Here is a 14,161-nt window from a genome sequence, read left to right on the forward strand (position 1 = left end):
CTAGAGTTATTCATAACTCACTTAATTTCACAAAGGATTTTAGGCAATGGCTTAATAAATCTTTGTTGAATGGATGCATGAAAGAGGATATATTTAAAATGGAGAAGTATTTCCAAAACCACCATGGAAAGATTTTGAGCAAATGATGAATCAGGAAAATCATAAATCTGACTTTCATGATGGTGATATGGACAGGAGCTAGTTGACTTCACTGTACAAAGTGCTTCTGTGCAACCTGCCCATGACATGTTTTCCTAGAGCAGTGCTGGGTACTGCCACCATTTCACCCAGGCCCCTAGGGAGACAGGGAATTGCCACCCCTGACATAACACAGTACCCACCATAACTTTCACAGATGAGCTCCTTGTACTTCCTGCCAGTGTTTGCAATAACCTGAAGTAGCCTGATGGATTCCTTCTTGTCCTCCTCCTTGATCTTCTCCATCCCAAGTATTTCCAAGAGTGTCAGGACTCCTCCAACCTCAAGAAATTCTTTAAGGTACCGATTACTGTCCAGAGGAATACAAGAGTAGAAATAAGACACTTGTCATGTTCCTGGGCACTCACCTTTCTAAGGGATCCCGAGGTCCAGGCAGTGTTCATGGGCAAAGTGACACAATAATTTGGAAGTTTTTCCTTCTAGCAATAAATGCAAAAGTTAAGTACATTGGACATTTCTTGTATTTGGTTTTCCAGAATCTGTTCCTCCTCTTCTTGAAATAGCACCTCAACTATCCTTTGGGGAATCACCCCTCTGCCTCTCATGGGCCATGCGGTTTTGGCAGGGTGAGCAGGTTACAGGGCATGCCATCATTCTGACTGCAGCAATTGGTTGGGACCAGCCATGTGACCTCAGTTGGTCCAATGAGGCTCAAAACCTGGAACTTTCGTGGGAACCCCTGGCAAAGATATGCTCTTTTTTTTTGGGTGTGGCTGAGCAAGAAGGATGCATGTCTGGAGCCTCTGAAGGCCACAGCACATGAAGGCCTATGAATACAGAGAGGGAGAGAGCTGAGAAATGAAGAAAGAGAGAGAGAGAGAGAGGCCAAGTACTGATGACATTTTTTGAGCCCCTGGATCTAGCCAGGCCTAAAATATGGATTTCTACCCATGTGGTAGAATGTGGTGGTCCCATGTGGTGTGAATGCCAAGGACACCATGAGCCCATATGCACTGAGATCCCAGAATCTCTCTAGAATGGAACTCACCTGCTCACAGCAGACAGGAAGATGCCAATAGACTTTAGAAGCTTATCTAAACAGGAGCCAGTCATATAGCTGTACGACAAGTTAAAGAGTGAATTCCAGGGTGGTTTTCCACACAGAAACCGGATCCTGTGTTGATTCCTCATAGCATCTATGGCCCAGGATGACCAACAGTTGAATTGTGTCCTTTATCTGAGAGGGGCCGCTAGGTCGAAGGGGAAGTGGCAACAAACACATAGTGGGGGGACACAAGGGATGGTGCTAGCAGGCATGTTCGCCATTCCCCCAGGAAGCTTTTCTGGGGCAGTTTAGGCACCTTGGGTCTGACAGGCCCCCTAGAGAGCAAGAAGGCTCTGATGAATAAGAGGCGCATGGAGAAAGCATAGTCAATTTTCCAAGCCTTTCTACGCCATGACCATTGCACCCTTGGGTCTCAGCACAGTTCATTACTTTATGCCTCATTTTTAGACTTCTCTAAAAATAATCGGCTTCATCATTAATTCTCAATTTTGTACTTGCTCAAAGCTTTATACTGGAGGTCACTATCTTTATGAAGAATTGCGTGCCTTCCTAATAAGAACAACGGGAGATGGTGGAAAAATTAAACTCTGATTTAAAACAACCTCGGTATTTAGTGTTATTTTTTAATGTGAGCCTTGCAAAAAGCTTCATTGCAATAAAGCATCCAGAGCACGCATCGGCTCGGATATAAGGTACGAAATCAACCCACAACAGAAAAGGAACCAGTCAACAATTACTAGGCTCATAACACATCACAGGCTCTTAGAACACTTAAGAAATTAGCTGAAATTATTGCAGCTCGTGGAGGATGACTGAGAGCTTCCAAGACTGATAAAGGCTAATGTAATGGGTTGGAGGTAATGGTGCTTTGTTGGGGGGGAGGGCGCATGAGGCAAATTATCTCTGCTGCACCCTGGTTCCCAGGATGCCAATAGAAGTGGAGACAGATTGGCTCATTAGGAAAGGCTCTTTACTGCAAACACAGTGTTTGCTCCGGAGCCAGGCTCCCCCTGCCTGTTGCAGCTACAGCTGGAGGCCAGGCTGTCAGCCCAAAGGGTGGTCCTTGTATTCTCCTACACTGTCCTCCACCCATCTCCCCATGACCCCAGACCCTGTTCCTGCCTCACTGCCTTCTCCCTCTTTTCCTCAGTTGCCAGCCAGGCTCACCAACTGCCATCACCTGCTTTTCCTCTGTCCCAGGCTAGTCTTGCTTTCACAGTCACTCATTACACACGTTTCTGGCCCATTATTTCCAGCAATTAGTTCCAGAAGTTTGCCACAATGTCAGCCGGTGCTAACTAGTCCTAAGCCTTTATTGTGTGCCAGGCACTGTGCTGCTCTGCTTGCGTGGTCTCATTTAATTCTCACCGCACCCTGGGGTGGCTGCTATTAATATGGCCATTTACTTCATGAGGAAGCAATCTCAGATAGGTTAATGACCTGTCCAGGTCTCAGAGTTAATGGACAGAACTGGAATTTGAACCTGGCAGTCTAGCTCAGGGTTCCTCTTGTCAGGCCTTCCGCCTGTGGACAGATGGAGGGTGTAGGACTATTTACACAGCTCATCTCTGGGGATGGTGTTGGACATGGAGCTGTGGGTCTGCCCAGGGCCCTGGGGAGGGAGGCAGTGAAGGAGGGTGGATGGGTAAGGGCTTTGGGCCAGACAGACCCACTGCAAACCTCATCTCTGCCATTCGCTAGTAAATTACTCAACCTTTCGAAGCTCATCTCTCTTATCTATAAAACGGGATAATGCCAATCACCTATTAGGCTTGGTGTTCGGCTCCAACAAGATAATATTTGTACATCACATAGCTCAGTGCCCAGAGGATAAAAAGACATAGTAAGTGGCAACTAATACTTTTGTCATTATAATAGATAAATCCTTAGTGTTACTGGTCTCTTCTGGAAGTTCAAGGTTAGAAAAGGGGTTTGAAGCTACTGTGAGATTAGGTGGTAGTCAATTTTACAAAGCATAGTGATGCTGATATGTTTTCCTTCCAAATCCACCATAACTAGAGGGGTGGGGAGGAGATGTGAGGTCATTGATTTAACACACTCTATCACTTCAGCTGCTCTCTTTTCTCTGTTGCATGACAAGGTCACAAAATTTAGGAAACGGCATAATTTCAGGCATAGAAACTGAACATACAGCTATATACTGAAAGCATGGTTCTTCTCTTTTTTTAAAAAAAAAGATTTTTAATTTGTTTATTTATGAGAGACATACAGAGAGAGAAGCAGAGACATAGGCAGAGGGAGAACAGACTCCCTTTGGGGAGCCTGAAGCGAGACTCAGGCCCAGGACCCTGGGATCACGACTTGAGCCAAAGGCAGATGCTCAACCACTGAGCCACCCAGGCACCCCTGAAAGCATGTTTCTTTCAGTCATTCAATAAGTGTGCTGTGAGTGTCTCATCAATATTGGGCATTCTGACCTGCACTTGGGAGATGGGGAAGGACAATACAATGCCTAGAGCGGTAAGTGCAATGACTAAGTAAGAAAACATTACCACTTAAGGGGGAGGGAGGAAAGATCCTGCAACAGAGACTGAGAACTGGCCATGGGAGAAGGTGGGGGACAGGACATTGTAGGAAGGGGCAGTGATCAAGCAGGACTGGGGCTAGAGGGAGGTGAGTGCGCCATTTGCTTCAGTTGTGAAATTTCAGGGGGCATCAACCAACTCAGTAATCAAATAATGTTCCATAGCACTACGTAAAAAAATCAAAATTAATACCAAAAAATCCACGATGAATGAGATACTCCCAAGTTTTAAATGAAGATGGGATCTGCCCCTGCACTTGTACAACCCTGCCTGCCTCATTCACCTCGTCCTGAGGTCACATGGAAGATGCTGCCAAGTAAGATGAGGCGGGAAAAGGGTAGTCTGGATTTGGTGACAAAGAGGTTTCTGCTAACCTTGGTGAGGTTAGTGTCACAAGTTGTGAGGTGGAAGCCAGATTATAGGTGCTGATGTTTCTCAATGTATCATCTTTGGACGGCAGGCATCAGAGTCCTCCAGGGTGCTTATGAGAAACAAAGAGGCCAAGGGACTCTCCTTAAATCTACTAAATCAGAAAGTGTGGTTGGGGTGGGGAGGCAGCCTGGTTAACTGCATTTTATTTATTTATTTATTTAACAAATTATTTTATGGGATGCCTGGGTGGATTAGGGGTTGAGCGTCTGCCTTTGGCCCAGGGTGTGATCCTGGAGTCCCGGGATCGAATCTCATGTCAGGCTCCCTGCATGGAGCCTGCTTCTCCCTCTGCCTGTGTCTCTGCCTCTCTCTCTCTGTATCTCTCATGAATAAGTAAATAAAAAAATCTTTAAAAAATTATTTTATTTATTTGAGAGAGAGAGCATGAGCGGGGTGGGGCTGGGAGGTGGTGCAAGGGCAGAGGGAGAGGGAGAAGCAGATTCCCCACTGAGCAGGGAGCTCAATCCCAGGATCCTAGGACCATAACATGAGCTGAAGGCAGATGCTTAACCGTCTGAGCCACCCAGGCACCCCATGGTAATATGCATTTTAAAGCTCTTTCATGCACACTAATGTCTGAGGACATTGGGTTCAACCTAGAGACACCATCTGTAGTATTTCCCTTGCCCTGTTCCAGGCCTGAGTCTCATTAGTAATTTTGTCAATGACTTAACTGTAAGGAAAAGAGTTGTGGTTACTTTAGCCTTTAGTTCTGTCCAGTTGCAGACTCTGGTTCACTCATTCCTTTACTGAACAAACATGTAATAAGTACCCCTTATGTGCCAGGCATGGTCCTGGGCATTAGGAATATAAAGATGAGAAGAGATGTGATTCCTACCCTCACAGAGTCCAGTGGGGAAGAGATATATATATATATATATATATATATATATATATATATATATATATTAAGATTTATTTATTTGAGGGCAGCCTGGGTGGCTCAGTGGTTTAGCGCCGCCTTCAGCCTGGGGTGTGATCCTGGAGACCCGGGATCGAGTCCCCACGTCGGGCTCCCTGGATGGAGCCTGCTTCTCCCTCATGCCTGTCCCCCACCTCTCTCTCTCAAATAAATAAATCTTTTAAAAAAGATTTTATTTATTTATTCATGAGACACACACACACACACACACACACACACACACACACACAGAGAGGCAGAGACACAGGCAGAGGGTTGAGGGAGAAAGAAACGAAGCAGACTGTGCTGAGCATGGAGTCCAATGCAGGGCTTGCTCTCTCACCCCTGAGATCACGACTTGAGCTGAAACCAAGATTCGATGCTTAATCGACTGAGCCACCCAAGCACTCGAGATATATTTTTTAAAGATTTATTTATTTGACAAAGAGAGAGCCTAATGAGGGGCTTTCCCAGGACCCTGAGATCATGACCTGAGCTGAAATTAAGAGCTGGATGCTTAACTGACTGAACTATGCAGGTGCCCCAATATTAAGTAGGTACGAACAATACAATGTTATGGTGACTGAGACAGAGGGGCTGCCATAAGCACATGTAACGGGGGAACCTAGGTCAGCCTAGGCTCAGAAAAGGGCTTCCTGAGGAAGGGATGTTTACACTGAGATCTCAGTAATGGAGTAAGAATTAGTCAAATAAGCAGTAGGTTTATTTTTTTAAATTTATTTTATTTATTATTATTATTATTTTAAGAATTTATTTATTCATGAGAGACACAGAGAGAGGTAGAGACACAGGCTGAGGGAGAAGCAGGCTCCATGCGGAGAGCCTGATGTGGGACTTGATCCCAGGATTCCGGGATCATGACCTGAGCTGAAGGCAGACGCTCAACTGCTGAGCCACCCAAGCGTCCCAAGGAGTAGGTTTAGAGAAGAGGAGAGGGTTCAGGCAAGGAGAAAAATATATAATAAAAGGATCTGAGAGGTGCCTGGATGGCTTGGTGGAGCATGCAGCTCTCAATCTCAGGGTTGTGAGTTTGAGCCCCACATTGGGTGTAGAGATTACTAAAAAATAAAATCCTAAAAAAAAGAAAAAAAAAAAGAAAAACAAAAAAGGATCTGAGATGATCCATGGAATGCTGTGGGCACACAGAGCAGGAATATCCTCAAACACATTCATAACCTGAACTTTCAAATCTATCTTCAACCCATCTGTCTCTGGGATTCCTGAGCCGAGGCACTTCACATACGACATGTCCCAAACCAGACTTATCTACACCACCTTTTTTTGTATTCCCTTCCCACATAATGGCAACCCATTTACCTGGTTTCCCAAGCCAGAAATGTGAGTCATTCTGTGGGACAGAAGTGCAGATGGTAGTTGGATTAATAGGTATGGAATCAGATCCCAGAGAGAAATGTGGGCTGGGGCACACAACCGGAGAGCCCTTCAGGTGGAGTGGGGTTGACATCCTGATACTGGATTGGGTCACTGAGGGAGAGGGATGTGGGTGGAGTCTCAAGGAACATCCACATTTCAGGGAAGGCCGAGGAAAATTAGAGATGGGCAGAAAGAAAGGAGAAAACCAAGAGAACTGGTATCACAGACACCAAGGAAGAGTGTGCAGTTTTTTGTTTTTGTGATGATCTCCATGTGCTTTTTCTTCTTCCTTTTTTTCTTTCTTTTTTTTTTTTTTACTGAAGTTTAATTGGCATAGAACGTTATATGAGTTTAGGGAAGAGCGTTTTGGGAAGTGGTAATCGCTGACAATGCCGCTGAGAGGTCATGTGTAATGACCAAGGATGTGGCCACTGGGTTTTACAATTAGAACAGCATTGGTAACCTTGGTGAGACCTGCATCAGTGATGGAGACAGAAGTCACACTGCAGTGGGCAGAGGAGATAAGGGAGGTGAACTAGTGTAGACAGGGAAAGTCAATAACCTCTTCAACAAACATCACCATGAAGAGCAGGAAACAGGTGGCACACTGGTTTGAGATGGGGATTTAATTTTTTAAGGTAGAGAGATTTGAGTAGGCAAATGCCGATGCAAAAGCTGGTAAGGAGGCAAAAGAGGAGGTCATCAGAGAGAAAGAATAAAGGCCGTGAGGGCAGAGAGAGGATTAACCCCAGACAGAAGGAATACCCACTTCCAATCTGATGGTAGCAGAAGAGGTTACGAGTGAGAATGAGGATACATTTATCGGTTGGCAAGACAGGAAGGGAAGGAGTTCTTGACTTTGGGGATGCTACTTTGATCAGCAGACATCCTGATTTAAAATTTTAGAGAATCGAGAGAAGAGCCCTCTCAGTAATCTTTGTTCCTTTTCTCCTTTGAAGACTTCCCAGTTTATTTCTGTTTGGCAAAGGATACATGAGTCTAAGCCAGGTGGTCAAGCGTACCAGGAACAAGCTGCCTCCCTGTGAAAACTCTTGCTCCAGTTCAGGAGCCGTCTTGCCTTGGTTGGCCTTGATGAAACTGTCAAGGATGTGACTCCTTGCAACTTTGCCGGCGTTGTCCCAATCATGTAAGAAACTCAAGAGCCGGCTAATTGCTGCCTGTTCCTTTATGGAAGTCATGGTCAGTCAGGCCTGAAGTTGGCTACAGGGGAGGGAAAACAGACAGGTTACCAAGATGTTTAGAACCATGCAAGTCCTGTTACTCTGTGGGTTTGACTTTTCCAGCAATCAGCTGGAGGCAGGCGAGCCTCTGTCACCTGTGTGGACGTTGTAACATTCAAAAGTCCCCCCCCCCCGCAAAAAAAAAAATACACCTCTAGAACAGATCACCTCCTACTCGGACAGGGAGGATTTAGCTGTGTTGTCACAGAATTCCAAGGTGGTAAAGGTCTGATTCACGTTTAAGAGCTAGCATTTTAGCTCTTGGGATCCTCTGCTGATGGCAGCAACTAAAAGGACCAGCTGAGATGAAGATGCCTGCTAAAAACCTGGGTCCCGTTTCACCCCTCACTTCACATGGGGCCAGAGATTTGGGGCCTTTAGAGACCTGGCCCTTCTCATACCAATCAGCTAAGGAAAAATGCTCCTTAACCTTGTACCTTGGGCTTTTTATACTAACTCTCTTAAAAACAACTTTAAAAAAAAGTTAGTGAGAAGAAAAAGTTCCCATTCCATAGTTGGATTAATGGGCTGTGGTTTGTAGGAGTCTGTGTCCTTGGGAGAGTGTTTTCAGTGGGGGAGGGAAGGTTTAAAATAAACCCGTTTTCCAAAAATAGTTGTGATTGAAAGTGTTATTATCCATAACAAATGTTAGTGCTGATGGGAGAGAGGCATGTGTGATTCTTTTGTCTAACAGACAAGTGAAAGTCATATTTCACATTATCATGGGGTTTTCTGTGATTTACAGAATATTTGTGAAACATTACTTGCAGGGGCCATGATTGATATGGAGAGAACAGCTTGTGTGTAGGGGAGATGTGTATTTCACGAAGACTGTTCAACATGAAATTTACAGTCCCATAAAGTGCTTCTACATCTTCGCCAGAGATCTAGTTAAAAGGACTTTACAGTCTGAAACATCCTAAAATTGATTCTAAATTAACGTTTCCTCACATGTATTTGAGATATTGATGGGGCCCAGCTATCAGAATTTTATTAGGAAGCAATAATCTGAGGCACACGGAGACAGACATACATACACACCAACCTCCACTACTCCCCAGAGGACACTGGATATGTGCTCCCGGGGAAGGGCGTCCACGTAACCTCGGGAGCGGAGACAACCATGGATTCCTGTCAGCCTTAGCAGCCAGGTGAAGGGCTGTGGATCAACCTAAACACAAAAATGACTAAAATCCCTCCTAGGATCAGGGATCCATCACCGGGAATGACATTATAGCCCTAAGTCTGACAATAACTTTCAAGGGCCATGGCCACTTGCAACAGCCAAACAGGCCTCAAGAAAATAGAGACGAGTGGCTCTTCTGGACCCAAGGGAAGAGGAGTCGAAACACCACCATTGGCTATTTTATAAGGCAGGAAAGCACCCTGTGCCCACCCAGCTGCCCCCACCCCTGGTGTGGGTGGACCCTCCCTAGCATCAAAACTTAAAGTGCCACCAGAGATGCACCCAGCAATTCTAAATTCTAGGACACAGAGGGAGGGAAACTTCTAGCTCCCCGTTATCCCCCTTGGATCTTCCCTATCTTACTCTTTTCTTTTTCTTTCTTCTTTCTTTCTTCCTTTCTCTCTCTTTCTTTTCTTTCTTCCTTTCTCTTTCTTTCTTTCTTTCTTTCTTTCTTTCTTTCTTTCTTTCTTTCTTTCTTTCTTTCTTTCTCTCTCTTTCTTTCTTTCTTTCTTTCTTCTTTCTTTCTTTCTTTCTTTCTTTCTTTCTTTCTTTCTTTCTTTCTTTCTTTCTTTCTTTCTTTCTTTCTTTCTTTCTTTCTTTCTTTCTCTTTCTTTCTTTCTTTCTTTCTTTTTTTAATCTTACTCTTTTCTTAACAGGAAAAGGAAACCACAAATGGCAGCTTTAAAAGTCACAGCGATGCAGCTGTAAACCAGTGACCCTGCAGTGCAGGGACAGCCTGTGGCACCCTGTGAGGTGCCGTGGGAGATGAGGAGATGAATACGGCACTGCCGGGGCCCTGGGGGAGCCCCAGACCTTGAGGTATAGGGGAAGGACGTGAGATCTGGAGGCAGATCTCATGTTCTGGGAGCCAAGGAGAGAGGCCTCTGAAGAAGCCAATCCTGCAACTCCTTGATCTCAGACACCTTGGTCAGGACCTCTAGACCCTGAGATAACTAAGTCCTGTTGTTTAAGACCCTCCAGCCTATCGTGCTTTGTTATGGCAGCTCCAGGATCGAAGTAGTGCCCTTACTTCACTTAAACCTGTTAGTATTTACATTATTGACCAGATAGAGACACACGGTTCACTCAAGCTATAAACCACCATTACATTTCCTTTCTCTTGCCAGTTGGCTTCACCTGGATTAATATTTCTGACTACCTAGTGGTATTTTCTTCCAAGTATTCCAAACACACAGCAATTTTTCCAAACGTTCAACCCCTAAGTGATCAGTTCCATCTTTCCCCTGGCGACTGCTCTCCCACAGTCCTCTCTCTTTCTGCTCCAGTTTGGACCGGTGGCTTGCTAAGCCTGGCACACAAACATCCTGGGATTTCCCTCTGCCAGTTTTCTCTGTTGACTGTCCTGTTTCCCGGACCTGGCTCTTCCTCCTTTTTGGTCTGCTCTCTTATTTGGTCGAAGCACATTCCTCAGTAGTTTCCTAAGAAATGAAAATTACTTCTTGTGTGTATCCTTGACAGTCTGAAAGTATATTGACTTTGTGTTATACTGGTTGGGTATACAATACATGTCGGAAATAAACTTCCCTCGGTTTGAGCCTCCCTAGTGTTGCTGGTGGAGAAGTCTGACATCATTCTGATGTGGCTTGTTTTAATTCTTGATGCTTTTAAATACTTTTCTGAAATTGTAGTGTTGTATGTCATGTTACAAGTCTTTTTCACTTAGTGTTCTAGGCCCTTGGTGGGCTCTTGATCAGGTGCTATATCCTTTGGGTTTTGGAAATTTCAGGCAATACCTAATCTTTTCATTGAGGAACACATAAATGTTGGTCTGGAGGCTTTTTTTCTGACTCCTGGGGTCTTCGGGACTTTTCTACTTTTGGGTGTGTGTGTGTGATGAGAGGGTGGGGGTGCTGGATGCCTGGCATCTGGCATCCTGGGAGTGGAGTGAGGGAGGGGCTGGGGCTGCCACACACGGTGTGTAGGCTTTCCCTCCATCACTCACTTTCCACCCTATATCTCATTCCTGTCTTTCAAACTATGCCTGAGGTCTCTGAGTATGAAGGCCTCCAGAATTCAATTTCCTTCCTCCTTATGCAGCAAGAGAGCTTAGGGTGGGCATGTGGCTTTTTTTTTTTTAATTTTTAAAATTATTTTTTTATTTTTTGGGCATGCGGCTTTTGAGAAAGGAGAGCTCTAGGGTGGGGGCAAAGTGCTCTGCATACAGGCTTCAGCCAGTCCCCCTATGCTTAGCCCCACTCCTCATGTCTAACCTGTGGTAACTTGGGCCTCCAATGCACTAAGATTTTTGGAGGTTAAACTGGGTGAACTGACTTGCTTCTTGGTAATCTCTCCTGGTGGGCACTTAGTTTGTAACTTCTTAGGATGTTTCAAGCCAGGTAACATTCCCCCACCTGCCTTCTACCTTTCAAATATTTGTTGAGCTTTCATCTGCTGTTGCCTCCACCTCTGAACTTTTGTGACTTAATACCTTCCTATATTTCTTTTTTTTTTAATTTTTATTTATTTATGATAGTCACAGAGAGAGAGAGAGAGGCAGAGACACAGGCAGAGGGAGAAGCAGGCTCCATGCACCGGGAGCCCGACGTGGGATTCGATCCCAGGTCTCCAGGATTGCGCCCCGGGCCAAAGGCAGGCGCTAAACCACTGCGCCACCCAGGGATCCCTCTTTTTTTTTTTTTTTTTTTTTTAAGATTTATTTATTTGAGAGAGAGAGAGAGAGAGAGAGAGAATGAGTTGGGGGAGGGGAGAGGGAGAAGCATGACCCTGGGATCATGACCTGAGCTGATGGCAGATGCTTAACTGACTGAGCCACCCAGGAGCCTTTATATTTACTTTTAAAGGTTTTACTTATTTTTTTTTAGGCAGGGAGGGGCAGACAGGGAGAGAAAAACTTAAGCAGACTCTGCGCTGAGTGCAGAGCCTGACATGGGGCTCCATCTCACAGCCTTGAGACCACAATCAGCTAAATCCAAGAGTCGGTCACTTAACTGAGCCACCCAGGTACCCTGCCTCTGTATTTCTTTAGTGTTATGTCAGGGAGGTTTGGAGAGGTAGGGGAGATACAGGACTATAGTCATGTTTAATTAAGAGTCTCTAGTCATTTATTTTTATCTCAACCTTTCTTCAAAATAAGACCTTTTAAAATTTTTTAAATTTATTTTATTTAAATTAAATACATATAGTGTAGTATTAGTTTCAGAGATAGAGGCCAGTGACCCATCAGTTGTATATAATACCCAGTGTTCATTACATCATGTGCCCTCCTTAACGTCCATCACCTAGTTACCCCATCCTCCCACCCTGCCTCCCCACCAGCAACCCTGTTTTTTCCTATGACTAAGTCTCTTATGGTTTGTCTCTCTCTCTGATTTAATCTTGTTTTATTTTTCCTTCCCTTCCCCTAAGCTCCTCTGTGTTGTTTAACTTCTACATATGAGTGAAATCATGTAATTGTCTTTCTCTGATTGACTTGATGACTAGTTCGATCCCTGTCGTTGCAAATGGCAAGATTTCTTTTTTTTTTTTATGGCTGAGTAGTGGTCCATTTTGTGTGTGTGTGTGTGTGTGTGTGTGTGTGTGTATGAGGATATATATATCCTCCATATATATGTATATATGATACATCATATATATATCATTTATATATATGATATATCATATATATATCATATCTTCTTTATCCATTCATCTGTCAATGGACATCTGGGCTCTTTTCATAGTTTGGCAATTGTGGACATTACTGCTATAAACACTCAGGTGCAGGTGTCCCTTCTGATCACTATATTTGTATCTTTGGCGTAAATAACTAGTAGTGCAATTGCTAGGTTGTAGGGTAGTTCTATTTTTAACTTCTTGAGGAACCTCCATATTGTTTTCCAGAGTGGCCACACCAGGTTACATTCCTGCTAACAGTGTGAGGGTTCTCTTTCTCTACATTTTCTCCAACATCCATCATTTCCTGACTTGTTAATTTTAGCCATTCTGACCTGTGTGAGGTGGTATCTCATTGTGGCTTTGATTTGTATTTCCCTGATGATGAGTGATGTTAAACATTTTTTCATGTGTCTGTTGGCCATTTGTATGTCTTTTTTTGAGAAATGTCTGTTCACATCCTCTGCCCAATTCTTGACTGGATTATTTGTTCTTTGGGTGTTGAGTTTGATAAGTTTATTATAGATTTTTTCTAGCCCTTTATCTGATAAGACATTTACAAATATCGTCTCCCATTCTGTAGGTTGTCTTTTGGTTTTGTCAACTGTTTCCTTTGCTGTGCAAAAGCTTTTTATCTTGATGAAGTCCCAATAGTTCATTTTTGCCTTTGTTTTCCTTGCCTTTGGAGACTTGTCTAGCAAGGCCGAGGTCGAAGAGGTTGCTTGCTGCCTGTGTTCTCCTCTAGGATTTTTTTTAAAGATTTTATTTATTTACTCATGAGAGAGAGAGAGAGAGAGAGAGGCTGAGACATAGACAGAAAGAGAAGCAGGCTCCCTGTGGGGAGCCCAATGTGGGACTCGATCCCAGGGCCTCGGGATCATGACCTGAGCCAAAGGCAGATGCTCAACCACTGAGCCACCCAGGTGCCCTCCTCTAGGATTCTGATGGATTCCTGTCTCATATTTAGGTCTTCCACCACAAAATAAGACTTGATAAGGATTATAAACCTCCCCTCCTTCCAAAAACTCCCAAACCAACCAGTAAATACAATTTTCAAAAGGATTAAAAAGAAGGAAAGAGTGGGAAAAGGAGAGAAATGTGCCAACTTCAGGAGGGAGTTGCTGGGATAAATTCTGTATCTTGAGTTTTTTCTTGAGGGGATACATAATGTGTCTTTCAAGGTGCAGGGAGGAGAGATGATGGCAGGGAGAAGAAACCAACATTTTTTTAGTGTTTATAAGAGCTAGTCACATAGAATATGTTTTATGGACATTATTTGTTTTAATTCTCTTAAGTTCCTGAGGAGGTAGTTATTATTATCCCTACTTCTCAGATGTAAAAACTAAGGTTTAGAGAGGTTTGCTCTTTTTTATTTTTATTTTGTTTTATTTTATTTTTTTAGGTTTGCTCTTTTATTGAAGGTCTCACAGCTCAACAGGGGTGTAAACAAACTGCACTCAGATTGTGTAAAACTCGAGTCCAGGTTCTCTCCTTTAAACTAAAAGCATTCATTCTGCTCTCCCATGTATTGCAAAATGTCATCAGTAACCTTTTTTTTTTTTTTAAGATTTTATTTATTCATGAGAGACACAGAAGAGAGAG

General features: G+C 43.9%; 1 protein-coding gene across 12 annotated transcripts in view; it reads right to left on the reverse strand.

Annotated features, from left to right (window-relative positions):
* ARMH1 (armadillo like helical domain containing 1) overlaps positions 1 to 14,161 on the reverse strand; it is a 50,678-nt gene that overhangs the window by 27,061 nt on the left and 9,456 nt on the right. For 7 of the 12 annotated variants that reach the window (XM_072772499.1, XM_072772495.1, XM_072772503.1 and 4 more), the window contains exons 2-5: positions 8,786 to 8,911; positions 7,493 to 7,720; positions 1,208 to 1,276; positions 342 to 508 (exon numbers count right to left, since the gene is read on the reverse strand). In XM_072772499.1, the coding sequence (XP_072628600.1) occupies positions 342 to 508; positions 1,208 to 1,276; positions 7,493 to 7,698 (442 nt within the window). In that variant the 5' untranslated portion in view covers positions 7,699 to 7,720; positions 8,786 to 8,911. Of the gene's footprint in view, positions 1 to 341; positions 509 to 1,207; positions 1,277 to 7,492; positions 7,721 to 8,785; positions 8,928 to 9,289; positions 9,373 to 14,161 lie in introns of those variants that run through there. The other 5 variants (XM_072772502.1, XM_072772501.1, XM_072772498.1 and 2 more) reach the window with 4 other exon arrangements.

The sequence above is a fragment of the Canis lupus genome, chromosome 13, assembly GCF_048164855.1.
Source record: "Canis lupus baileyi chromosome 13, mCanLup2.hap1, whole genome shotgun sequence".
NCBI lineage: Eukaryota > Metazoa > Chordata > Mammalia > Carnivora > Canidae > Canis > Canis lupus.